This window comes from Leptopilina heterotoma, unplaced genomic scaffold (assembly GCF_015476425.1).
Source record: "Leptopilina heterotoma isolate Lh14 unplaced genomic scaffold, ASM1547642v1 Lhet_123, whole genome shotgun sequence".
Lineage (NCBI taxonomy): Eukaryota > Metazoa > Arthropoda > Insecta > Hymenoptera > Figitidae > Leptopilina > Leptopilina heterotoma.
In genome coordinates this window covers 1,795,723-1,822,452 of record NW_025110842.1, presented here as the reverse complement: position 1 = coordinate 1,822,452, position 26,730 = coordinate 1,795,723, and the positions used below count along the sequence as shown (strand labels likewise).

At 22.0% G+C, this 26,730-nt stretch overlaps 1 protein-coding gene across 2 annotated transcripts; it reads right to left on the bottom strand.

Moving 5' to 3' along the window:
* Positions 1–602: 602 nt before the first annotated feature.
* On the bottom strand, positions 603–26,730 carry LOC122512508. Of its 2 annotated transcripts, none has more exons than XM_043628384.1 (5): positions 26,135–26,730; positions 8,473–8,627; positions 7,505–7,668; positions 3,534–3,702; positions 603–872 (listed from the first exon to the last, which is right to left on the bottom strand). In XM_043628384.1, exons 1-5 carry the CDS (start codon positions 26,159–26,161, stop codon positions 680–682), a joined length of 708 nt encoding a protein of 235 aa, XP_043484319.1. In that variant the 5' UTR covers positions 26,162–26,730; the 3' UTR covers positions 603–679. The 2 variants fall into 2 exon arrangements, with proteins under 2 accessions (XP_043484319.1, XP_043484320.1); XM_043628385.1 differs by having other exon boundaries at positions 26,621–26,723.

Here is a 26,730-nt window from a genome sequence, read left to right as displayed (position 1 = left end):
AAATTCTCTTTCAATTTTTCTTTTAATTCTCTTTTCCCTTTTTTTTTATTAAAATAAAAAAGTAAATAGTATTAGAAAGGCGATGAAATAGTGTAGAAATACTTTTTTAATAGTCGAAATTTTCTAGTACCTTTCGGAGGCGTGTCTACGAGTGCGCAGAGAACTTCCGCGCATTCTGCAAATGCGCAGCGAACTTCTGCGCACTATGCAGTTGCGCGGTGAGCTTCTGCGCATTGTACGCCTGCGCAGAAGTTGGAATGTTAAAATTAACATTAAATTGAACGTTAGAATTATAATTTCGATATTGAAATTAAAAACTGAACGTTAAAATAATATTGAATCTTATTATTTAAATATTTAATTTTAAAATTAATATATTTAAACTTTCTTTTTTTAAATTAATATATTTAAACTTTTTTTTTTAAATTAATATATTAAAACTTTTTTTTTAAATTAATATATTTAAACTTTTTTTTAAATTAATATATTTAAACTTTTTTTTTTAAAATTAATATATTTAAACTTTTTTTTTTTTTAAATTAAAATTTTTAAATTTATAATTTAAATATTTAAACTTTTATGTCTAAAATTTAAAAATTTTAAATTTTTTATATTCAAAAAATTCGTTGTCGAGTGAAAAAAAAGGAAAAATGAAAAATTGTTCATTTAAATTGAATTATTATTGAAAATTGGGCACCACGGGAGGATTATTGACGGCGTTGGCAGAATTTTTCGGTTTACAAACACAGCCACTTTCAACGAGTACGTAATCCTGACCAGTGAGTGTAACAGGACCAAGGGGGATCACCAAAAAAAGATAGGGCACGTACGTTTGCGTGCACTCCCCACGGATTAGTTCGCATTCCTTCGATCTGCAAAAAAGAACAATTTTTATTAATTTTGTTTTCTTTCAAAAGATATTTAAGAGATTTTTTTTTTATTTTTTTATTTTAAAAATAGAAAAACAATTGAAAATCTAAAAAAAAAAATTTTTTATTATTATTTATAATAATAAAAAATAATAAAAATTATCTTTCTTTAATTTCTTGAACATATTACTAATTATTTTTATTTTTAAATTTTTAATAACATTTAAAATATTTTTATGAAATAACATAACAAATAAAAATAATAATAAAAAATAACAAGAAATAAATTTTTTAATCTATAATATTAATAATAATAATAATAATAATAATAATAATAATAATAATAATAATAATAATAATATTTATTTTGTTTATTTATAATAATATCCCACAGTTTTATTATAATAAATTATAATGAATAATAATAAAAAAATAACAAAAATATTATTATGTTAGTTCATAGAAATATTTTATTTTTGTAAAATATTTTATATTACTAATTATTATTATTATTTTTAATTATTATTATTATTATTATTATTATTATTATTATTATTTTTAATTATTATTATTGTTATTTAAAATTAAGAATTAAATTATATTATTTATATTTTTAATGTTACTTAAAAAAATTTTATTTTCTACTTCCCCGGAATAATAAGAACTATTGCTATTAATAATATTTTATAAATAATTATTACATTTTTGTTTATTTTTTTATTTTATTTAAAAAAAAAAATTTTTTTTCTAAAAAAGAATTTGCTAAAAATTCGACTTTTCTGGATTTTTTATTCTTTAAGAAATGTGTGAAAATATTTTTCTTTCAATTATTTTCGTCTATAAGAGAATTTTCTTTTTTTTTGGGAACTCAACAGGAAGCATATAGTTTTTTTTTCTAAAATTATAAAAGAGGAATAAATAAATTGCGTTATTATTTTTATTATTATTGCTAGTTATTGTGAGAATGATTATTATTGAAAATTTAGGCCAGGGAATGGGACGAGACCCTTAATATCAAATTCTTCATTTGTTCCACTGAACTACTTAATTTTGCACGACTCCTTCGCAACGTCAGAAAGCAACAACTTTTATTTTATCTACTAATAATTTTACCGTTTTTAGGTCTTGACTTCTTTGATCCTTGAATGCATCATGATATTTCATGACGTGCGGATAATAGAGTTAAAATTTTTTTTCTCTTTCTTTTTTTTTATTTCTTTTTATGATTTTTGACAATTAAATTTTATTTATTTTTTAAATTATTTTATTTATTAAATATTTTATTTATTAAATATTTTATTTATTAAATATTTTATTTATAAAGAAATAAATAAATAAAAGAATGTAAAAATGAAAAATAAAGAAAATAGGTAAAAGATTGAACAAAATAGGAAAGAAATAAAGAAAATGAGTAAACAAGTATGAGAAGTAAATGAGAAAAAGAACGAAGAGTCGAAGTATTAAGATGCAAGTAGTACTGTGCGTCCGATCATAGAAGTTAAGCAGCGTTGAGCGCGGTTAGAGTTTGGATGGGTGACCGTTGGGGAATAAGAGTTAATTTTTCAGATAAAATATTCAAACAAAAATAATAAAAAGTTGAAATAAACAATAAAAAGTTGAAATAAACAATAAGAAGTTAATTAAACAATAAAAAGTTAAATTAAACAATAAAATGTTAAAATAAACAATAAAAAGTTGAAATAAATAAAAAATATATAAAATAAGTAAAAAGTTCAACTAAATGAGTAAAAATTTAAACAAATTAAAAAAAAGCAAAAAAAAAAACAAAAAAACAAAGCAAAATTAGAAGAAAACAGAAATAATAAAAAGTAAAATAAAGTAAATAAAAAATAAACAAATATGTAAAAAATAATATAAATAAACAAATAAGTAAAATAAATAAGAAATAAACAAATAAGTAAAATAAATAAGAAATAAACAGAAACAAATAAACAAATAAGTAAAATAAATAAGAAAATAAACATAAATAAATAAATAAAAAGTAAAATAAATAAATAAAAAATAAACAAAATAAGCAAATGTAAAATAAATAAATAAGCAATAAACAAAACAATTCAAACCTAAAATAAAGTAAATAAACAATAAAACAAACAAAGAATAAATAAAAAATAATATAAATAAACGAAAATTAAAACAAAATAAATGAAGAAACAAAGTAAATAAAAATTAACAAAAGAAAATGATAAATAAGTAAAATATTTAAAAAAAAGTAAATAAGAAATAAATAAACAGTTAACAAAATAAATGAGAAATAAACAAAATCTAAAACAATTGTAAATAAAAAATAAAACGAACAAAAATAAACAAAGAATCAAAATAAATACGAAACAAAAGAAGCAAAAAAGAAAAGAACAAAAACAAGAGAAAGAAGTCAAATACGAACAAAAATAAATAAATAACTAATAAATACAAAGAAAGAACAAAAACAAATGAGAAATAAAATACGAACGAAAATAAATAAATAACTAATAATAATTTATTATTATAATAATAATAAAAAAAAATTAATTAAATACAAAACATAATAAAAAATTGATAAGCGAATTTATTAACAAAATAAATAGGTAATAATAAATAAATAAAAGATAAAATAATAAAAAAGTAATAATAAAATTTCGAAAAATAAAAAAATTTGACACTTACTCGCAAACCTCAAATACAACTTGTTGCAATAAATCGGGAAATTTTTGGACAATCGTGACTGGCTGTCCACTCGTCAAACTCACGCCGTACATTGGCGCTGTGGTATTGTACCTCGTCTTACATAATCGTGCCGGTGAACCACACGTTTCCTTCGTTGAGTAAGCACGTGCTGAAAAAAGTCATTTTCATAAAATTTATTTCTTTTTTTCATCAAAAACTCATAAAAAAAAACTTCTAATTCTAAAACAAAATTTTCTATTTTTTTTTCATTTCGAAATTTTTTGTTTCTTTGCAAAAGAATATTGTATTTAAGAAAAATTTTCTTGTAAATTTTTTTAGCAATTTTTTTAAAGGTTTTTTTTTAGTAATAAATAATTTCTTTTTTACTTTTTTTTTTTTGAGAAAATGAGAAATTTCTACTTGAATGAATTGAATATCGTGGGTATTTCATTCCGTTACTGAGTTTACAGGAGACGATACATAACTGTATTGACTGTTTGTCTGAAGTAAAACGGTGCCGTTTAGTAAATGTAACTAGCAGGATCGGATTTCATTTCTTTTTTTTTTTTTTTTATTTTGACAATAAAAATTCCTTGCGTTCTTGAAATTTTGCGAAAGAATAACTAAATTATCCTCTAAATAATAAAAAAAAAAAAAAAAAAGATAGAAAATTATTCAATAAAAAAAAAAAGGTAGAAAAATTTATTTCTATTATTTTGTGTCGTTACAATTTGTTTTATTATAATTATTTCCAAGGGTTTAAAAAATGTAATTTTTACAAAAAAAAAATAAATAAAAAATAAATAAATAAGTAAAACGAAAAAAAATTAATAAAATAAAAAAAAATAAAAAAAAAATTGAAAATAAACAAAATAAAATGAAAAACAAACAAAATAAATATTTATTTTGTTCGTTTTTCATTTTATTTTGTTTATTTTCAATTTTTTTTAAATTTAAAAAAAACTTATTTTTTTAATTTTATTTTTAAAATGTTTAAAATTAAAAAGATAAAAAAGAAAAACAAACAAAATAAATATATTTATTTTGTCTCTCATTTTATTTTGTTTATTTTCAATTTTTTTATTTAGTAAAATATTAAACAAAATTGAAAATAAAAAATAAATAATATAATGAAGAATAAAAATTAAGAAACAAATAAAAAAAAAGTAAATAAACAAAATAATGAAACAATAGAATAAAACTGTAAATAAATAAATAAGAAATGAACAAAAAATAACTAAACAAATAAGGAAACAAAATTTTCTGGTATCTTTCTGGGGCGTGTCTATGAGTGCGCATTGAACTTCTGCGCATTTGGCAATTGCGCAGTGAGCTTCTGCGCATTGTACAATTGCGCAGTGAACTTCTGCGCATTAGACAATTGCGCACAAGTAAAAATATTAAAATTTTAATTAAACTGAACTTTAACATTAAAAATTTCAAATTGAAATTAAACTAAACTTTAAAATTAGATTATATCTTATAATTTAAATATTTAAAATTAACGAAATAATGAAACAATTGATCAAACCAATAGATAAATAAAAAGTAAACAAAATAATGTAATAAATAAATAAAAAGTAAACAAAAAAATTTAATAAATAAATAAAAAGTAAACAAAGAATTTAATAAATAAATAAAAAGTAAACAAAGAATTTAATAAATAAATAAAAATAAAACAAAGAAAATTAGAAAAAAATAATAAAAATTTAAATAAACAAAAAATAAGTAAACAAATAAAATGAAGCAATAAAACAAAATAAATAAACAAATAAAAAGTAAATAAAGAATATTGAATAAATAAATAAAAATAAAACAAAGCAAATTAGATAAAAATAATGAAAATTAAAATAAATAAAAAATAAGTAAACAAAATAAATAATGAATCAATAAAATAAATAAACAAAAAAAGTTATTTAAAGAAACAAAACAATAAGTAGCGAAACAAAATTATAAAAAAAGAAAATAAAAAGTAAACAAAAGAATTTAATAAATAAATAAAAAATAAACAAAATATTAAAAAAAAACAAAATAACAAATAAATAAAACAAAATAATTAAATAGAAAATAAACAATTTTGTAATTCGAGAAACAGTTACGATTTACGTTTCTAAAAAAATTTGTTTGCAAAAAAATCTATTTAATAATTTTTTTTTGTCCTAAATTTATAAATAAATTAAAAAATTCAAATTTCAATTCAACTTCCTAAATATATTTTATTTTTTGACCGAATAAAATAGATACGAAGACAAATAGAATTCTGTGTTTTGTATATATATATATATATAAATATATGTAGAGGAGGATAGAGTCGAACCAGGTTTTCGTGTCATAAGGTCAACTTGCATATGTGAGGACATTACTATGAGGTAAAGGAATGTCGCTAATAAATAACTATATACATACATATTAAATGTGAAATGCTTTGTAAATTTTAATGGACACAAATTTCAGCAAATCATTAAATATTCAATCTCGTCAAAAGCACTCATTTCTCTATACGTAATGAATAAATCATTTAAATTAATCATCAATATAATATTATCAGCATATGATTTATTTATACATAATGTGACATTAAATTCATTTTTCCCACCAGAAGAGAAATTTTAAATTAATTTAAATTGTTAATAATAATTCGATAATTAATTTAATTAGGTTATGTAATTAATTAACAAAATAATTAATTAGGTTGGATATAATTAATTATGAAAATAATTAATTAGGTTACGTAATTAATTATGAAAATAATTAATATAATGTCACGTTATTAATTAACAACAAAATTAATTAATTTACGAAATTAATTAACAAAATGATTAATTAAGTTGGATAATTAATTATCAAAATAATTAATTAGATTAGATAATTAATTAACAAAATAATTAATTATTAAGATAATTAATTACCAAAATAATTAATTATTAAGATAATTAATTAATAAACATAAATAATTATTAAAATAATTAAATAATAAACATAATTAATTATTAAAAAAATTAATTAATAAACATAATTAATTGGGTGACGTAATTGATTAACAAAATGATTAATTATGGTGGATAATAAATTAACAAAATAATTAATTAGGTTACGTAATTAATTAAAAACATAATTCAATTGGTTGGATAATTAATTAACAAAATGATTAATTAACAAAATAATTAATTATTAAGATAATTAATTAACAAAATAATTTATTATTAAGATAATTAATTAACAAAATAATTAATTAGGATAATTAATTAACAAAATAATCAATTAAGATAATTAATTAACAAAATAATTAATTAAGATAATTAATTATAAACATAATTAATTGGGCCACGTAATTAATTAACAAAATAATTAATTAGGTTGGATAATTCAATATTAAAATAATTAATTATGAAAATAGTTAATTAGGTTATGTAATTAATTAACAAAATAATTAATTAGGTTGGATAATTCAATATTAAAATAATTAATTATGAAAATAGTTAATTAGGTTATGTAATTAATTAACAAAATAATTTATTAAGCATTAAGTAATTAGTAATAATTAGTAATTAGTCGAATTAGTAATAATTAGCAATAATTAGTCTAATTAGTAATGAATCTAATGAGTAATAGTTAGTAATAATTTGTCTAATTAGCAATTAATGTAATTAGTAATAATTTGTCTAATTAGCAATTAATGTAATTAGTAAAAATTTGTCTAATTAGTAATTATTTAGTCTGATAAATAATTATTTAGTCCAATTAATAATTATTTGGTCGAATTAATAATTATTTGGTCCAATTAAAAATTATTTAGTGCAATCAGTGAAAAATGAATTACTCAGCCGAAAATGGAGAATTTAATATTATTTGTTTATATAAATTAAATTGTTTAATTTTTTTTTCTTTTTTTTTGATAAAAATTTTAATAATAAAAAAAACGAAAAAAAAAGAATAGTAGGAAATCTTTTTGTGTAAAATTTACCACTCACCGGATCTGGAGTTGGCAGCAATGCTATAATCTCCCTGAGCGATTTTATAATTTCTGAGAAGCGCTTGTCTCGTTAATTCAGGGTCGATTGTTCTTGGCTGATGCGATCTTCCCACTCGGCTATTTCCTGTCCAAAGACTTTTAAAGTTTCGCGTTATTGCCGCCCTAAAATAATTGCAATTTTTTTTAACCCCTTGACACAAGTGGACGAAGAAATTTTTTTTATTCCTTTTGCTATTTTTATTTTTTTTTTTAATTATAGGTAGTTATTGATTTATTGTTTTTATGATTTTTTTTATTTATTTTGTTCATTATTTTTTTGTTTAATTCATTATAATTACTACAATTATTGAAAATGTAAATAAATTAATTATTAAATAATTAATTAATTAACATTTTAATTATTAAATAATTAATTAATTAACATTTTAATTATTAAATAATTAATTAATTAACATTTTAATTATTAAATAATTAATTAATTAACATTTTAATTATTAAATAATTAATTAATTAACGTTTAAATTATTAAATAATTAATTAATTAACGTTTTAATTATTAAATAATTAATTAATTAACATTTTAATTATAAAATAATTAATTAATTAACATTTCAATTAATTCTAGTAATTAATTAATTAATATTTTCATTACTTCTAGTAATTAATTAATGAATTAACTAACATTTTAATTTTAATTCTAGTAATTAAAAAATTAAATAAAAAATAATAAACAAAATAAATAAAAAATCATCAATATGAATTTATTAATAAATTAACATTTTAATTAATTCTAGTAATTAATTAATGAATTAACTAACATTTTAATTTTAATTCTATTAATTAATAAATTAATAAAAAAATAATAAACAAAATAAATAAAAAATCATTAATATTAATTTATTAATTAATTAATATTTTAATTAATTCTAGTAATTAATTGCTAATTATATTGGACAAAATACTCACGAAGGATATTGCATATTATTTGGTCCTATACAGTCAATTGAATCGGTGAGTGCGTCACCCCAAACGTACTTCAGTCCATTGCCCTCGCATTTTTTTGCTCCTAATACGTGATTGGCTCCTATTAATAGTAGAATTACTCCAAAATAATCAGCCATCTGAAAGAAAGCAGTATTTTTAAAATAACGTTTCACCACTTGCGAGAGAGTCAGCAGCGCTGTCAATTTAATTCTAAGGCGGGCTTTTTGAAATTAAAACTTGTTTTTTTTTTAGTAAATTAATTCAACTGTATGAATTATTGTTATTTTTATTAGGTATTTATTTCTACATTTTAATAATGTAATTATTATTATTATTATTATTATTGTTAAATTATTATTATTTTTTTTTTGTTTTACGAATAATAATAATAATTATTATTATTGCATAATAATTAAAATTATTAAAATTATTATATTATTATTATTATTATTATTATTATTATTATAATTATTAATTATTTTGTTTAAATTTGTAGATTATAAAAATCTTTTCTCTTTAATTTAATATTTTAACATAAAGTTTTACCACTTGCGAGAAAGTCAGCAGCGCTGTCAATTTAATTCTAAGGCGGGCTTTTTGAAATTAAAACTAGCTTTCTTTTGTTTTTAGTAAACTAATTTATTTTTATTAATTATTATCATTAGGTTTTTTTATATTTGTTTATAAAATACTTTCGGGTAATGCTATTATTATTATTATTATTATTATTATTATTATTATTAATATTATTATTATTATTTTTTAAATTATTATATAACAATTAAAATAACTTTGTTTATACTTGTAAATCAGTATAAAAAATTCCCTATCTGATTGATTTGGCATTTTGTGTTTCTATAAATCGACGTTTATTTAAAAAAAAATAAAAACAAAATAAAAAAATAAAAAAAGCTATCAATACAATATAAATGATTGTATATGAATTTAGAGATCTGTTAGAAACATTTTCTCTCCTCCTCTTCTTCAATTTCTTACCCTCTAGACAGAATATAAATTGAGAAATTTATTTGCAAAGGCGTGCCTTCAATTTTCGATTATGTTTCTCTTAATTTTTTTTTTTTTTTTTTAATAAAGATGTAGACTCTTGTATATAATATAATATTGTATATGAATGGTGAGAGATAAGAGAAAGATGCGCGAAGGTATAATAATAAAAAAGTGTTGTGTTTATCAATGTATTGCTTTTCATTTTCATTTTTTATTTTTATTTTATTTTTTTTTGGTTTTTTAATACATTGAGAGAGAAAACCTGTTTCTCATAGCGTTATCTAATGGGCATCTAAGAATGACCATTGAGATTCCTAAGTTGCACTCGCTTCTTCATTGTATACGCGCGCATTCACCTGATGACCTCTAAAAACTACTCAATGAACGAACAAAAAGTTAGGTCAAGTTTATATTTATATACAAATAAAAAAATATATAATATATATAAATTTTTTTTTTAAATTAATTTTATAAATATATTTATATTTTTCATTTTTTTTATTTACACTAACATATAATTTATTATTTCCCGTTTAGATTTATTTTTATACAATAACAAAAAAGCAATAATAATAATAATAATAATAATAATAATAATAATAATAATAATAATAATAAATAATAATAATAATAAAAATAATAATAATTATAATAATAATAATAATAATAAAAATAATAATAAAAATAATAATAATAATTCGAAAAGATCAATTATTTAACAAAAATTTGTATACAATTATTAACAATAATTAAATTACTATCATACTAATAATAACATTTTTCATTGAAATTTAATTATTTAAAACATTATTAAATAAAATTCTTAAGCAAGACTGCAAGAATTCAATTATTCTAATAAAATAATAAAACTCTTTGAAGAATTTCAATTATTATTTAAACTATTTTTAATTAATTAATCGAAAAATTCAATTATTTTTACAAATAAAGTTTTCCACAAGAATTTAATTATTTAAAATAAAATTTTCCTAATATTTATCTGTATTTATTATATTTCGAAAAAATTATTTATTTGAAACAATATTTATAAAATTCTTAAATGAAGAATTCAATTATTTTTAAAAACAAAAAAAAATTTTCACTGAAATAGAATTCTTTTTAAACATTTTAATCAAATTTTTAGGAATAATTCAATTATTTTCATAAATAATAAAATTATTTTTAAAAAATTCCATTATTTTCATAAATAATAAAATTATTTTTAAAAAATTCAATTATTTTCATAAATTAATAAAATTCATTGCAGGATTTCAATTATTTTTAATACAATTTTACAGGAATTGTTCAAAAAATGTAATTATTCTTAAGGGCATTTGAACCATGATGACGTCACAGATTTAAAACTAATGCTTTGCACAAACTGTGACGTCATCAAGTTTCAAATCCCCTTAAAATATTAATTTCAATTCCTGGAAAAAATTAATTATTTTAAAAAAATGTATTTTTCAAATTCTTTGGAAGAATTCAATTATTTACAAATTATTTACAAAAAAAAAAATATTTTTCCATTCTTCATTTATTTATATAGCATATACATTTATTTACATTTTTAATTATGTTATTATTTATTTATATTTATAATAAAGATGTAATATAAATAAATAATACATTTAGATACATTCAATTTTTATATAATTAACTAAAAATTTGTTTATTATTCTTTCTATTTAATTCTATTAAAAATAAAATTTGCAATAAAATTGAAAACCTGGGGGGAATCGAACCCTTGACCCTGAAATAGTCTCTCTTGAATGATTAACTGTACGCGCCTTAACGACTTCGGCTATCGACAACATATTATATAATTATATTTTATGAATTTAAAATTTGTTTTTATGTAAAGAAATAAATATAAATATATAATTTAAATAAATAAATATATATAAAAATATAATTATATTATATTAAATTATATTATTTGTATTAGAAATAGAAAAGTGTTCGGAGTAATAGAATAGATTTAAATATTAATTTCATTAGAATAGATTTAAGGCTATAGAAAAAAATTTTATATTTATTTAATTATATTTTATATAGAAAAATAAGAAAATTTTTTTTTTTTTTTTGAGGTGTGTAATGGTTTAGAAAAGAATGTCTAATAAACACCTAATGAGCATTTAGAGTAGTTGAAATTAATTACAGCTGAAAAAGCGAAAGAGAGAGAGAGAGAGGGAGAAATAATATTCTTTTTTTAATGATCGACTACACAGGCATATATTACATTTAATTTAATGATGATAATAATCTTCATACAATAAGGAAAAGTCTCGTATATATGGTGTTTATGTGAATTGTATTATATATATTTAATAAAGAAGATTTTTCGCAGTTCGCACGCCAGTCACGCTGCGATAATTTCGAGCGATGTACCGTATAATTGACTTTGAACAGGAGAGAATCAGAGAGAGAGAGAGAGAGAGAGAGAGAGAGAGAGAAAACTATTTTTCCAACAATTAAAGTATATTTCTATTTCTTAACTATTATAAGTTAGGGTATGAATCTTATTCTTATAAAGAAAATTAGAGTCATTGAGATAAATCTTTTCTTTTTAATATAATTGTGCGCGTGATAAACGAGAATTTCGAGTAAGAAATTTTACAGAGCCGATTAGCGATAGCGTGAGTAATGTTTAACTGCTGAGAAACAATAAAACTTCTTTCTTTATTAAAATTTAGGTATTTTTGTAACTATAAAATTTAATAAAATAAAATTTTTCAGGTACTCTTAGGTATTTTTAGCTACCTTTAGGGAATTTTAGGTCTCTTTGGTATTTTTAGGTACCTTTTGGTACCTAAACGTACTAAAATTTAATAAAATAAAATTTTGCAGGTACTCTTAGGTATTTTTAGCTACTTTTAGGGAATTTTAGGTCCCTTGGGTATTTTTGGGTACCTAAAATTACTAAAATTTAATAAAATACAATTTTTCAGGTACTCTTAGGTATTTTTAGCTACCTTTAGGGAATGATAGGTGCCTTGGGTATTGTTAGGTACCTTTAGGTACCTAAACTTACTAAAATTTAATAAAATAAAATTTTTCAGGTACTCTTAGGTATTTTTAGCTGCTTTTAGGGGATTTTAGGTGCCTTGGGTATTTTTAGGTACCTTTTGGTACCTAAATTCACTAAAATTTAATAAAATAAAATTTTTCAGGTAGTCTTAGTTATTTTTAGCTACCTTTAGGGAATTTTAGGTCCCCTGGGTATTTTTGGGTACCTAAAATTACTAAAATTTAATAAAATACAATTTTTCAGGTAGTCTTAGGTATTTTTAGCTACCTTTACGGAATTTTAGGTGCCTTGGGTATTTTTAGGTACCTTTTGGTACCTAAATTTACTAAAATTTAATAAAATAAAATTTTGCAGGTACTCTTAGGTTTTTTTGTAGCTGCTTTTAGGGAATTTTAGGTCCCTTGGGTATTTTTGGGTACCTAAAATTACTAAAATTTAATAAAATAAAATTTTTCAGGTACTCTTAGGTATTTTTAGCTACCTTTAGGGAATTTTAGGTCTCTTTGGTATTTTTAGGTACCTTTTGGTACCTAAACGTACTAAAATTTAATAAAATACAATTTTTCAGGTAGTCTTAGGTATTTTTAATTCTAGGTGCCTTGGGTATTTTTAGGTACCTTTGGGTACCTAAAATTACTAAAATTTAATAAAATAAAATTTTTCAGGTACTCTTAGGTATTTTTAGCTACCTTTAGGGAATGATAGGTGCCTTGGGTATTTTTAGGTACCTTTAGGTACCTAAACTTACTAAAATTTAATAAAATTAATTTTTGAGGTACTCTTAGGTATTTTTAGCTGCTTTTAGGGAATTTTAGGTGCCTAAATTTACTAAAATTTAATAAAATAAAATTTTTCAGGTACTCTTAGGTATTTTTAGCTACTTTTAGGGAATTTTAGGTCCCTTGGGTATTTTTGGGTACCTAAAATTACTAAAATTATAAAAATAAAATTTTTCAGGTACTCTTAGGTATTTTTAGCTACCTTTAGGGAATGATAGGTGCCTTGGGTATTTTTAGGTACCTTTAGGTACCTAAACTTACTAAAATTTAATAAAATTAATTTTTGAGGTACTCTTAGGTTTTTTTGTAGCTGCTTTTAGGGAATTTTAGGTCCCTTGGGTATTTTTGGGTACCTAAAATTACTAAAATTATAAAAATAAAATTTTTCAGGTACTCTTAGGTATTTTCTAGCTACCTTTAGTGTATTTTAGGTATACCTTGGGTACTTTTAGGTACCTTCAGGCCTTTTTAGGTACCTTTAATTACTTTTAGGTACTTTCAGGTGCTTTTTAAGGTATTTCTAGGTACCTTTAGGTATTTTAATGTTAGGTACTTTTAGGTAATTTTATTTACTTTCAGTACCTTTAGGTACTGTTGGGAACCAAATTTTTAATTTTTTATTTACTTTGAGGTATTTTTAGGGACCTTTTTGCATTTTTAACTACCTTTAGGAAATATTAGGTACTTTCGGTACTTTTATGTATTTTTGGTACCTTTAAGTACTTTTCGATACTTTCAGGTGTTTTTGAGGTATTTTTAGGTACCTTCAGGTATTTTGAAGGTAATGTTAGGTACTTTTAGGTAATTTTATTTACTTTCAGTACCTTTAGGTATTGTTAGGAATCGAATTTTTAATTTTTTAGTTACTTTGAGGTATTTTGACGTAATAAACAGTTCTTTCGAAGTATTTTTTTTTTTTTTTGCTTTTTTCAATTATTTTCGATATAATTATTGTTAAAGTTTAAAGAATTTCATGTTTGGGGGATAATTTATGTTTAAATGCTGTATAGCCTGGCAAGGTTGGTCGTTGACCGTAACAGGTGTCATGGGCCAGTCGCCTTGCCGAATCCCCCCTCTCTCTCCCTCTCCCTCTTCCTTTCTCGCTGTATAACTTCTTTCATGCCTTTCTGGACCAGTTTTATCCGCAATTCACCTTCTTATCATTCAGGAATTTCTATAATTAACCCTTTTTTATTTTTTTGAAAAAAAAGTTAGTAATTATTTAAAAAAAAAAAAAAAATTATTTAAACTTTTTTTTTTCATTAAATTAATTTTTCGGTTTCTTTGAACTTGATCTGAAAAAATAAATAAAATTTACATTTTAAAATAAATAAATAAATAAATAAATAAAAATAAATAAATTTAAAAAAACAAATTTTTTAATAAATTTTTCATTTTTTACATAAAAAAAAGAAGTAAGGAAATAGAAAAAATATGAATGTGAAAAAAAGCGCAGAAGGTGGCAGAGGAACTTGATTATTTTTCGATGTCTCTCAAGAGATTCCTTGGCGGTGAGAATGACCTGAACTTGAGAAACCCAGTCTTTAAACTTCCGCTTGTAATTTAAAGAATAACAATTACGTGACTCGAAGTTGTTCTCACGTTGGTTTATCTATCGTTAAAAAAGATGACTTCGAAGGTCGTGCGCGCTCTCAACTTTTTTTTTCCTTCCTTTTTTTCTCTCTCTCTCTCTCTCTCTCTCTTTCTTATTTTCAATCCAGATTCTAGATTCTAGACTAGATTTTAAAGCCTGAATTTACGGTTGTCGAACCGGTAAAATCCACTATTCTTTTCTGATGAAAAAAAACAGAAGTAAAAAAAAAAAAAAAAAAATATTGGAAAAATAATAGAAAATTGTTGAGAATCATATAATTACAATCAAGAAAATGATAAGTGAATATTTAGAGAGAAAAAAATTCTTTTTTTTTCTATTTAATCAATATATTAATAATAGTATATTGTTTTGAAAATTATAGTATAATAACAGTATAAACAAATAGAAATTAAAAAAAGAATTAGAAATTGAAAAGAAAAAAAAATTGAAAAAGAAAATTGGAAAAGAAAATTGAAAAAGAAAATTGAAAAAGAAAATTGAAAAAGAAAATTGAAAAAGGAAATTGAAAAAGAAAAAAAAATTAAAAAGAAAAAGAAAATTGAGAAAGAAAAAAAAATTAAAAAGAAAATTGAAAAAGAAAATTGAAAATTGAAAAAAATTCAGAAATAATCATAATATAAATTAAAGATATTAATAAAATAAAAAAAAACTAGAGCGACAGGTGTTTTTTTCTTCGTTTTATATTATAGAGAAAGTGTAAAGAAATTCAAGACACATATTTGACTTAGTTATAATAATGACATATTTCGTAACCAAACTGCATTTTCTGGTTCAAGGTTTTTGGGTCGCGATCCAAATATAATTTCCATCACGTGAACTCGCTACATTATTATGATAATGACAGATGCGTATATAAAAAAAAGAATTCTGATCCAATTCGAAAATTGCGAATAAAATATTTTTTCTACTTAACATTTCAATTATTTTTAATAGAATTTTTCACCGCTGAACACTATTTAGAGACTAGATTGTAGATTCCTTAAAATTTTTCAGCTTTCGTGAATGATAGGGTAAAAATCACGTTTTTTGGGGTATTTATTCGCAATTTTCTAGAAATCCTGACGTGATGGACAATTTTGGATATTGGGATTGTGTTCAGCGGATGAAAATACCCTGAAAATGACTCCCATATCAAAAATTAGGAAAAAGTAATTTTTTTCGGTTATTGCCCCCACTTTTTTCGAAAATCGGAAGTGTTAGACACATTTGGAACCCGGGATCGTGTTCAGCGGACAAAAATACATTGAAAATGACTCCCATATTAAAAATGACAAAAAAGCAATTTTTTTCGGTTATTACCCCCACTTTTTTCGAAAATCGGAAGTGTTAGGCACATTTAGAACCCGGGATCGTGTTCAGCGGCCAAAAATACATTGAAAATGACTCCCATATTAAAAAAGACAAAAAAAACCATTTTTTTCGGTTTTTACCCCCACTTTTCTCGAAAATCTGAAGTTTTAGGCAATTTTTGAATCCGGGATCGTATTCAGCGGGCAAAAATACACTGAAAACGACTCCCATATTAAGAATGACAAAAAAAAACAAATTTTTCCTGTTTTTACCCCTACTTTTTTCAAAAACCTAACGTTCTTTGCAATTTGGGAACCAGGGATTGTGTTTAGCGGACAAAAATACTTTGAAAACGACTCCCATATTAAAAATGACTAAAAAAACAATTTTTTTTTGTCTTTACCATCAGTTTTTTAAAAAAAAATTTCCAAGAAAAAATTTATTACTTTTAAAAATAATTGAATTCTTGTGATGAATATTATTAATTTATTATTCATAGAAATAATTGAATTTTGCAAAGAATTAAATTAATTTTTTATTAACGTGTCTCAAAATAATTGAATTTTCGTGAAAAATTTTGTTATTTATCTTCAATAATTGAATTCATTCAAACAATTATTTATATAAATAATTGAATTCTTGGGCAAAAATTTTATTAAAATCGAAAAGAATAATTGAATTATTACACAAAAATTTAATTAAAATTGTATTTAAAATAATTGATTTATTTCGAACAATTTTATTAAAATATTTCAAAATAAAATTGAATTCCAGTGAAAAATTCTAATATTTTTGTAAATAATTGAATTTTTTCAAAGAATTTTAAAAAACCATTTTTTTAAATAATTGATTTTTTCGAGGAATTGAAATTCAATTTTCAAGAATACTGACATTTTTTTGATCAATTCCTGTAAAATTGTATTAAAAATAATTGAAATCCTGCGATGAATTTTATTATTAATAAAAATAATTGAATAGTTGCAAAGAATTTTATTAAAATTTCCAATAATAATTGAATTCCTGAGACAAAATTTTTTTATTTATAAAAATAATTGAATTTTGGATGAATTTTATCAATTTTTTTTTAAACAATTGAATTATTTTGCGAAATTTTATAAAAATAATTGAATTTCGAATATTTTTTGAAAGTAATTGAATTGTTTTAAAGAATTTGATAATAATTTTTTCTAATAGTTTTTTGATTTCTAGTATTAGCGAATTTTTTCTGGTACAATTTTCGGTACGGTTTCTGGTAAACCAGTAAATTTTCTTAAACATTTTTTTCTTGGTACGGTTTTAGTTATTATTTTTCGTACCATTTACTGGTACAATTTTTGGTAAAATTTCTGTTTCAGTTACTGTTACCATTTTTGGTACCATTTTCTGGTATAATTTTTGGTAAAATTTCTTGTTGATTTAGTGGTACAATTTTTTGTAAAATTTCTGGTTCACTTACTGGTACCATTTTTAGTACAATTTTCTGGTAAAATTTCTTGTTCTTTTACTGGTACAATTTTTGGTAACATTTTCTGGTAAAATTTCTGTTTTATTTAATGGTACAATTTATGGTACCATTTTCTGGTATAATTTTTGGTTAATTTACTGGTAGCATTTTTGGTACCATTTTCTGGTATAATTTTTGGTTAATTTACTGGTAGCATTTTTGGTACCATTTTCTGGTATAATTTTTGGTTAATTTACTGGTAGCATTTTTGGTACCATTTTCTGGTATAATTTTTGGTAAAATTTCTTGTTCATTTACTGGTATAATTTTTGGTACCATTTTCTGGTATAATTTTTGGTAAAATTTCTGGTTCATTTATTGGTACAATTTTTGGTACCACTTTCTGGTATAATTTTTGGTTAATTTACTAGTAGCATTTTTGGTACCATTTTCTGGTATAATTTTTGGGAAAATTTCTTGTTCATTTACTGGTATAATTTTGGTACCATTTTCTGGTATAATTTTTGGTAAAATTTCTGTTTCAGCTACTGTTACCATTTTCTGGTATAATTTTTGGGAAAATTTCTTGTTCATTTACTGGTATAATTTTTGGTACCATTTTCTGGTATAATTTTTGGTAAAAATTCTGGTTCACTTACTAGAACCATTTTTGGTATAATTTTTGGTAAAATTTCTTGTTCATTTACTGGTACAATTTTTGGTACCATTTTCTGGTATAATTTCTGGTACGTTTAAAATAAAAAAAATTCAATTAATTTTATGTTGATTTTTTGGTACGGTTTCTGGTATAATTTTTGGTGCACCAACAAATTTTCTGGTACAATTTTTTTCCAGATCCAAATTTTTCTCCTAATTTGGTATTTTTTCCAAAAATATATTCGATTTATTGTTTTCAAGTGGTGGGAAAATAATTTCGTTTCACGATTTTTTACCTGGCAAATAAAGGAAGTTTTCTGCGTGTATACAATGGTCCAGGAAGGATTTATCTGTATATAGAATATTCTCATTGGATATTACATCCTAACGGTATGGAATGATTCACGCACATTACAGAGAGTCACTCGTAAAGCGCACTGTACTGAAAGACAGTAGTGTGTATTGTAAAGTAAACGTATATCATACTCCTTGTACTATATATCAAGTATCAACTCATCCTCGTGCAATAACGGTAAAGGCATTTCGGCGGTTCGTTTCAAGAATAAATTATCATAACTGTGACGAAGTTCCTTTTTTTTCCTCTCCTGCTTCTTTTATTTTACGCCTCCGGAATCTAAATCACCGAAAAAACACTTTGAGAGAAATTCTATTAATTCATCACGTCATTCTTTTTCTTATTATTATTCCTAATGTGACATTTGTTAGGTCAATATTTTCCTCGGCGGGAAATTTGTGGAATTTCCAGTAGCAGAAGTTGGAAAAAATATTTTTGTATGAAATTAAAAATATTTATTAAAAAATTTTTTTAAATATTTTTGGTAACATTTCTGGTACGATTTTCATTTGTGCACTTACACCAAAAAAAAATTGTACCAGAAATGGTACCAATAACAAATTTTTTTACTTTATTATTTTTGCTACCATTTCTGGTTTATACAAAAGAAAATCGTACCAGAAATGGTACCAAATACAATAAATCAAATAATAAATACACAAAAGAAAATCGTACCAGAAATGGTACCAAAAATAATAAATAAAATAATGAAGTAAAAAAAATATTTTTTGTGTAAATACACAAAGAAAATCGTACCAGAAATGGTACCAAAAACAATAAATCAAATAATAAATACACAAAAGAAAATCGTACCAGAAATGGTATCAAAAAACAATAAATACACAAAATAAAATCGTACCAGAAATGGTACCAAAAAACAATAAATACACAAAATAAAATCGTACCAGAAATGGTACCAAAAATAATAAATAAAATAATAATGTAAAAAAATATTGTTTGTTAAAAAAAATTATTTTACCATTTCTAGTACAATTTTATTTTGTGTAAAAACATAAAAAAAACTCGTACCAGAAATGATACTAAAAATAATAAATAAAATAATAAAGTAAAAAAAATATTTTTTGTATAAAATATTTTTTTACAAATACACAAAAGAAAATCGTACCAGAAATGGTACCAAAAATAATGAATAAAATAATAAAGTGAAAAAAGGATTTTTGTATCAAAGTAAATCGTACCACAAACGGTACCAAAAATAATAAATTAAATAATAAATTAAAAAAATATTTCAAAAAAACTATTTTTGGTACCATTTCTGGTTCGATTTTCAAAAATCGTACTTTTTTTTACTTTTCACAAAAGTAAATCGTACCAGAAATGGTACCAAAAATAATAAATAAAATAATAAAGTAAAAAAAATATTTTGTGTAAAAAAAATTATTTTACAAATATACACAAAAGAAAATTGTACCAGAAATGGTACCAAAAATAATAAATAAAATAATAAAGTAAAAAAAATATTTTTTGTGTAAATAGAAAAAAGAAAATCGTACCATAAATGGTACTATATATAATAAATTAAATAATAAATTAAAAAAATATTTTAAAAAAACAATTTTTGGTACCATTTCTGGTACGATTTTCTTTTGTGTAAATACATAAAAAAACTCGTACCAGAAATGGTATCAAAAATAATAAATATAAATAAAATAATTAAGTTAAAAAAATATTTTATATTTACACAAAAGAAAATCGTACCAGAAATGGTAACAAAAATAATAAAGTAAAATAATATTTTTTTGGAAAAAAAATTATTTTTGAAATACACAAAAGAAAATTGTACCAGAAATGGTACCAAAAGTAATAAATAAAATAATAAAGTAAAAAAAAATTTTTGATTTCATGCAAAAATATTTTCTATTTACACAAAAGAAAATCGTACCAGAAATGGTACCAAAAATAATAAATAATAATCTCAGAAGTTTTATGATGAAAAAAATTTCCTTTTTTTTATAATTTTTGGTATAATTTCGACTGTAATAATTTTGGCTCGAATTTTGGTACCATTTTTGGTACGATTTTCTATTGTGTAAATCTCTCAGAAGTTTTATGGTAAAAAAAATTTTCTTTTTCCTGTAATTTTTGGTATAATTTCTGTTACTTTTTTGAGGTAGAATTTTGTCTTGTAATAATTATGGCACAAATTTTGGTACAATTTCTGGTATCACTAACTGAAGTAATTTTTGGTACATTTCAAGTATAATTCTGTTATAAATTTCTAGACAAATTTCTTTTTCATTTTCTGGTACAATTTTTAGCTTTAATTACTGGTACAATTTCTGGTATTTTTAGAGTAGAATTTTTTTTTGAAGTTTTAGCTAAAATTTCTTTCTTGTTTTTTAGTATAGTTTCTGGTACAATTTCTCGTATTTTTTGAGTACAATTCTTTGAAGTTTAAGTCAAAAAAATTTTTCTTGTATTTTGGAACAATTTCTGGCTTTAATTACTGGTACAATTTAAGGTATTTTTAGAGTACAATTTTTTTAAAGATTTAGCCAAAATTTCTTTCTTGTTTTTTGGTACAGTTTCTGGTACAATTTCTGGTATTTTTAGAGTACAATTTTTTTTTGATTTTTAAGGCAATAGAATTTTCTTGTTTTTTGGCACAATTTTTTATCCTAATTACCGGTACAATTTTCTGGTACAATTTACTAGCGGAATTCCTGGTATTTTTAGGGTACAATTCTTTTAAGTTTGAGGCAAAATTTTTTTCTTGATTTATGGTACCCACATAGCACAATAGTATGAGGTAAGGTTATGTTGAATACTAATCGTAAGGCACATAAGGTTACACGATATTGCTGTGGTAGACCTAAGGTGAACTAAAAACTTCCGCCATGGAGGTGAGGTTACATGTTAGGGTGTGGTGACTATATATGATAAGGCCATGGTAACCTTACACGTTAAGGTTGAGGTAACGTTACATGTTAAGGTTGAGGTAAGGTTACATGTTAAGGTTGAGGTAACGTTACATGTTAAGGTTGAGGTAAGGTTACATGTCAAGGCTGAGGTAAGGTAATTATTAAGTTGTAAGGTTGAGGTAAGGTTAAGGTAAGGTTGTGATAAGTTTACCAGTTATGGAAAATATTGAAAAAATAATTAATAAATAAATATTCAATTAAAATGTTAAGTTTGTTGCTCTTCTCTATTTTGGAAACCTGACATGAAGCAGAAAATTTTGAAAACAAATTTGGGGGGACTGGGATTCGAACCCGGGATCGGCGCGCATAAACCTATCATTCTAACTAACTGAGCTAAGTAGAGAACTGGCAGAAGGAAAATTAATGTTGCCTTTAAGGTGAACCAAGAAGATGATTAACTCCTTAAAGGCAACATTAATTTTCCTTCTGCCAGTTCTCTACTTAGCTCAGTTAGTTAGAATGATAGGTTTATGCGCGCCGATCCCGGGTTCGAATCCCAGTCCCCCCAAATTTGTTTTCAAAATTTTCTGCTTCATGTCAGGTTTCCAAAATAGAGAAGAGCAACACACTTAACATTTTAATTGAATATTTATTTATTAATTATTTTTTCAATATTTTCTATAACTGGTAAACTTATCACAACCTTACCTCAACCTTACAACTTAATAATTACCTTACCTCAGCCTTGACATGTAACCTTACCTCAACCTTAACATGTAACGTTACCTCAACCTTAACATGTAACCTTACATCAACCTTAACATGTAACGTTACCTCAACCTTAACGTGTAAGGTTACCATGGCCTTATCATATATAGTCACCACACCCTAACATGTAACCTTACCTCCATGGCGGAAGTTTTTAGTTCACCTCAGGTCTACCACAGCAATATCGTGTAACCTTATGAGCCTTACGATTAGTACTCAACATAACCTTACCTCATACTATTGTGCTATGTGGGTATAGTTTCTGGTACGATTTCTGGTTCTATTTACTGGCGTAATTTCTGGTATTTTTTGAGATTTAGCTTCTTTTAAGTGTAAGATAAAATTTCTTTTTCATTTTCTGGTACAATTTGTGATTTTAATTACTGGTACAAGTTTTCTGGTACAATTACTGATATAGTTTCTGGTATAATTACTGGTACAGTTTCTGGTGGAGTAACTGATATAATAATTAGTACAGTTTCTGATATAATAATTGGTACAATTTCTTGTATAATAATTGGTACAATTTCTGGTATAATTATTTGTATAATTTCTGCTATAATTACTGGCAGAATTTCTGGTTTCACATTCTAGACTAATTTCTGGTACGTTTAAAGTACATTTCTGTTATTTTCACTATATTTTTGGTACGGTTTCTGGTACAATTTCTGGTTACGTTCAAAGTACAATTTGGTCACTATTAAAAAATTTTCTTTTTTTTTAATTTAGAAAAATTAAAATATTTTCTTTCTTTGCATTCAGAAAAATTAAAATATTTTTTTTTTACTTCGTCCCGAGAAAGAAATTTAATTATTTTATTTTTCTTTTTTTTTGGGGGGGGGGAATTATTATTTTTCTTTTTTTTTTGTAGAAAATTAATGATCTCGTGATTTTGGAGATAAAGAAAATTTTGACCTTGAATATAATGAAACGCAGAAAATTTTATTTTTTGAATGGAAATTTTCTTAGGCAAACCCAACGAGATTTTTTCTCTCTCTTTCTCTCTTTGGCTCTGTTTGGAGCTTTGTAATTTTACGGATTACTTTAAAAACCGTTGAATGTGTTCGCATACCTCAGATCTCATGAATGCCTTTCTTGGACGAATCATTACCTTCGAGCTCATTTCCTGCTTCAATGCCAAGAGCAACTTTTTTTTTAATCTTTTTTTTTTTTTTTTTTATTTTTTCTTTCGCTCTTTTTTTTTAGTGTTATTTTTAAACAAACTCATAAAACGTTTATTTACAAAAGAGATGGAGCGAAAAGGAAAAAGAAATTTTTTCTTGTAAAGAGAAAAAAAAATTATTGTAGAGAAAAAATTTTTTCAGAATAAAATAATTTTTTTTTTTCTCATCAAACATTATTTTTCAAAGAAATGTTGCTTTTGAAGAGAAGAAAAAAATATTTCTTTTAGAGAAAAAAAAAATATTATGAAAATGAAAATTAAACTTTAAAAATACGTAAATAAATATAATAAATAAAGTGAACAAAATGAATAAAATAATAAATAAATAAATTATTAAGTAATAATAATTATTTATTAATTTATTAAAATTCATTAATAATAATTATTGTTTTTAACGATTATTATTACTACAGTTATTATTATTATTATTAAAATATTGATAAATTAACAAATAAATAAATTATTACAATTATTAATTATTTATTACAGTTATTATTATTATTATTATTATTATTATTATTATTATTATTATTATTATTATTATTATTATTATTATTATTATTAAACAATTATTATCATTAGGTATTATTATTAATTAATAAATATTTAAAATTTTTTATTCATGTAATTTTTTTTAATTATTTCCTTAAAATTTGATTTTTTTATTTTTGTGAAATTCACAATTTTTCGATTTTTTAACATTTTCTCCCTGAATTTAAAAATAATTTTTTTTTAATTTTTTTTTTTTTTTTTTTTTTTTTAATAATAAAGAAATATTTTTTAAAAATAATGTTAAAGAATTTTTGTTTGTTTCTTTTTTTGAGGAAATTGTTTTCTTTCAAAATAATTGATAAAAATATATTGCAATTGTATATATAGAGAAACACAATTTAGATAAAAGAAAAAGAAAAAAAAAAATTTCTCAAACCCCTATGCGGAAGTGGGGAAGATAAAACACAAAAGTCATCGATTTACCTGAGAATAGGAAAAAAAAATTCACACGCAAAACTAAAAGGAAAAATTGTCAGGAAACGAGAAATAATTTCCACTGCAAATTAGAAATTTTTTTTTTTTTTTTTTAATAGAAATTAAAAAATGATGAACGAAAGAGGAAAACAAATAATGAAAATGTTAATAAATATTATGGAAAAAATTAATAAATAGTAGAAAAACAACAAAATAGGAAAAAAAATAAAAAAAGTTAATAAATAATAAAAAAAATAACAAAAAATGAAAAAATAACAAAAAAAATTTAATAAACAATAGAAAAAACAACAACAAAAATTTAATAAATAATAGAAATAACAACAAAAAAGTTAATTTCTTAAACTTACTTTTTTGTTGTTATTTTTATTGTTTATTAAATTTTTTTGTTATTTTTTCCTTTTTGTTATTTTTTCTATTGTTTATTAAATTTTTTTTGTTATCTTTTCCCTTTTTGTTTTTTTTTTTATTATTTATTAACTTTTTTTATTTTTCCCCTTTTTGTTGTTTTTTTTTATTATTTATTAACTTTTTTGTTTTTTATTATTTATTAACTTTTTGGTTGTTTTTTTCTATTATTTGTTAAATAAACACAATTAACAAAAAAGTTAATAAATAGGAGAGAAAACAACAAAAAAAGTTTATAAATAAAATAGTTAACAAATAATAGAAAAAACACCAAAAAAAGTTAATAAACAATAGAAAAACAATAAAAAAAGTTAACAAATAATAGAAAAAATTAATAAATAATAAAAAAACAACAAAAAGGGTACAAATAACAAAAAAAATTTAATAAGCAATAAAAAAACCAACAAAAAAGTTAATTTCTTAAAATAACTTTTTTAATGTTTTTTTATTTATTAAACTTTTTTTGGGTATTTTTCCCCTTTTTGTTGTTCTTTGATTGTTTATTAGCTTTTTCCATTATTTGTTAACTGGTTTTTTTTCCATTTTTGTTGTTTTTCTATTATTTATTAACTTTTTTTGTTGTTATTTCTATTATTTATTAAAATATTTTTGTTATTTTTTTCCTTTTTTATTGTATTTTTATTATTTATTTTTACTTTTTTTTTTTTTTCCCCTTGTTGTTGTTTTTTTTTTATTATTTATTAACTTTTTCGTTTGTTTTTTATTACTTGTTAAAAAAATTAAATTAATAAACAATAAAATAATAAATAAATAATCGAATGAAAAAACAGAAATTAAAAAACAGAAAAAACTAAAATAATTCGAAGGAAAATCAAAATTGAATTTTTTTTTCAATTAATTTGAAAGAAAATGTTTTTAAATTCATTTTTAAAAAATTCCTTTTTTTAATTCATTTTAAAAAAGTTCTTTTTAAATTAATTTAAACAAAATTCTTTTTAAATTCATTTTAAAAAAAAATTCTTTTTTAATTAATATTTTAAAAAAGTTCTTTTTAAATTTGTTTTTTTAAAAATCCTTTTTTAATTCATTTTAAAAAAGATCTTTTTGAATTAATTTAAACAAAATTTTTTTTAAATTCATTTTTAATTCATTTGAAAAAGTTCTTTTTGAATTCATTTTAAAAAAGTCCTTTTTTTAATTCATTTAAACAAAATTCGTTTTCAGTTAAAATTGAAAGAAAAACGTTTTCTTATTTATAAAAAATAATTTTTTTTTCACTCACCACAGAAATTATTTGTCGAGTTCCCATGATTTCCAAAAAAGAAAAAAGAATAATTGTCAATTTCGAAAAAAAAACCAAAAATTAAATAACAAAATTCCTTAAAATTTTCACCACACTAATAAATAAAAATAATCCTCAAGAGTGTTGATTCACAGTGATTGTCGAGCGGTCGCATTAAATATACGTGTCTTAATGTTGTTATAAGCGGAGGGTGAAAATTAGAAAATAAATAAAGGGAAATTCAGGGAAATCGATTCTCAATGTTATTTTCAATTAAAAATTGGAAAAAACAAGATTTTAAACTGGGTCACTTGAGTTTTCTCAACTTGTCCGTTTCATATCATGTGTTTGTCATATACACAACTTGCGCACATACACCAACGCACACACACACTTTTCACTTTATACCGGTTTCTTTAAAATAATACATATACATATGTAATTAAAAAAAAAAAAATTTTTTTTTTCCTACGGGGGTCGTTATACCTCCGCTCCTCGCAGGTGGATGTCCAGAGGTTGACTGTGCTTCGAATCGCAACAACTATTAGAAGCCAAGAAAACTTCTTCTCTCCCGCATTGAGTGCCACACTCTCGAA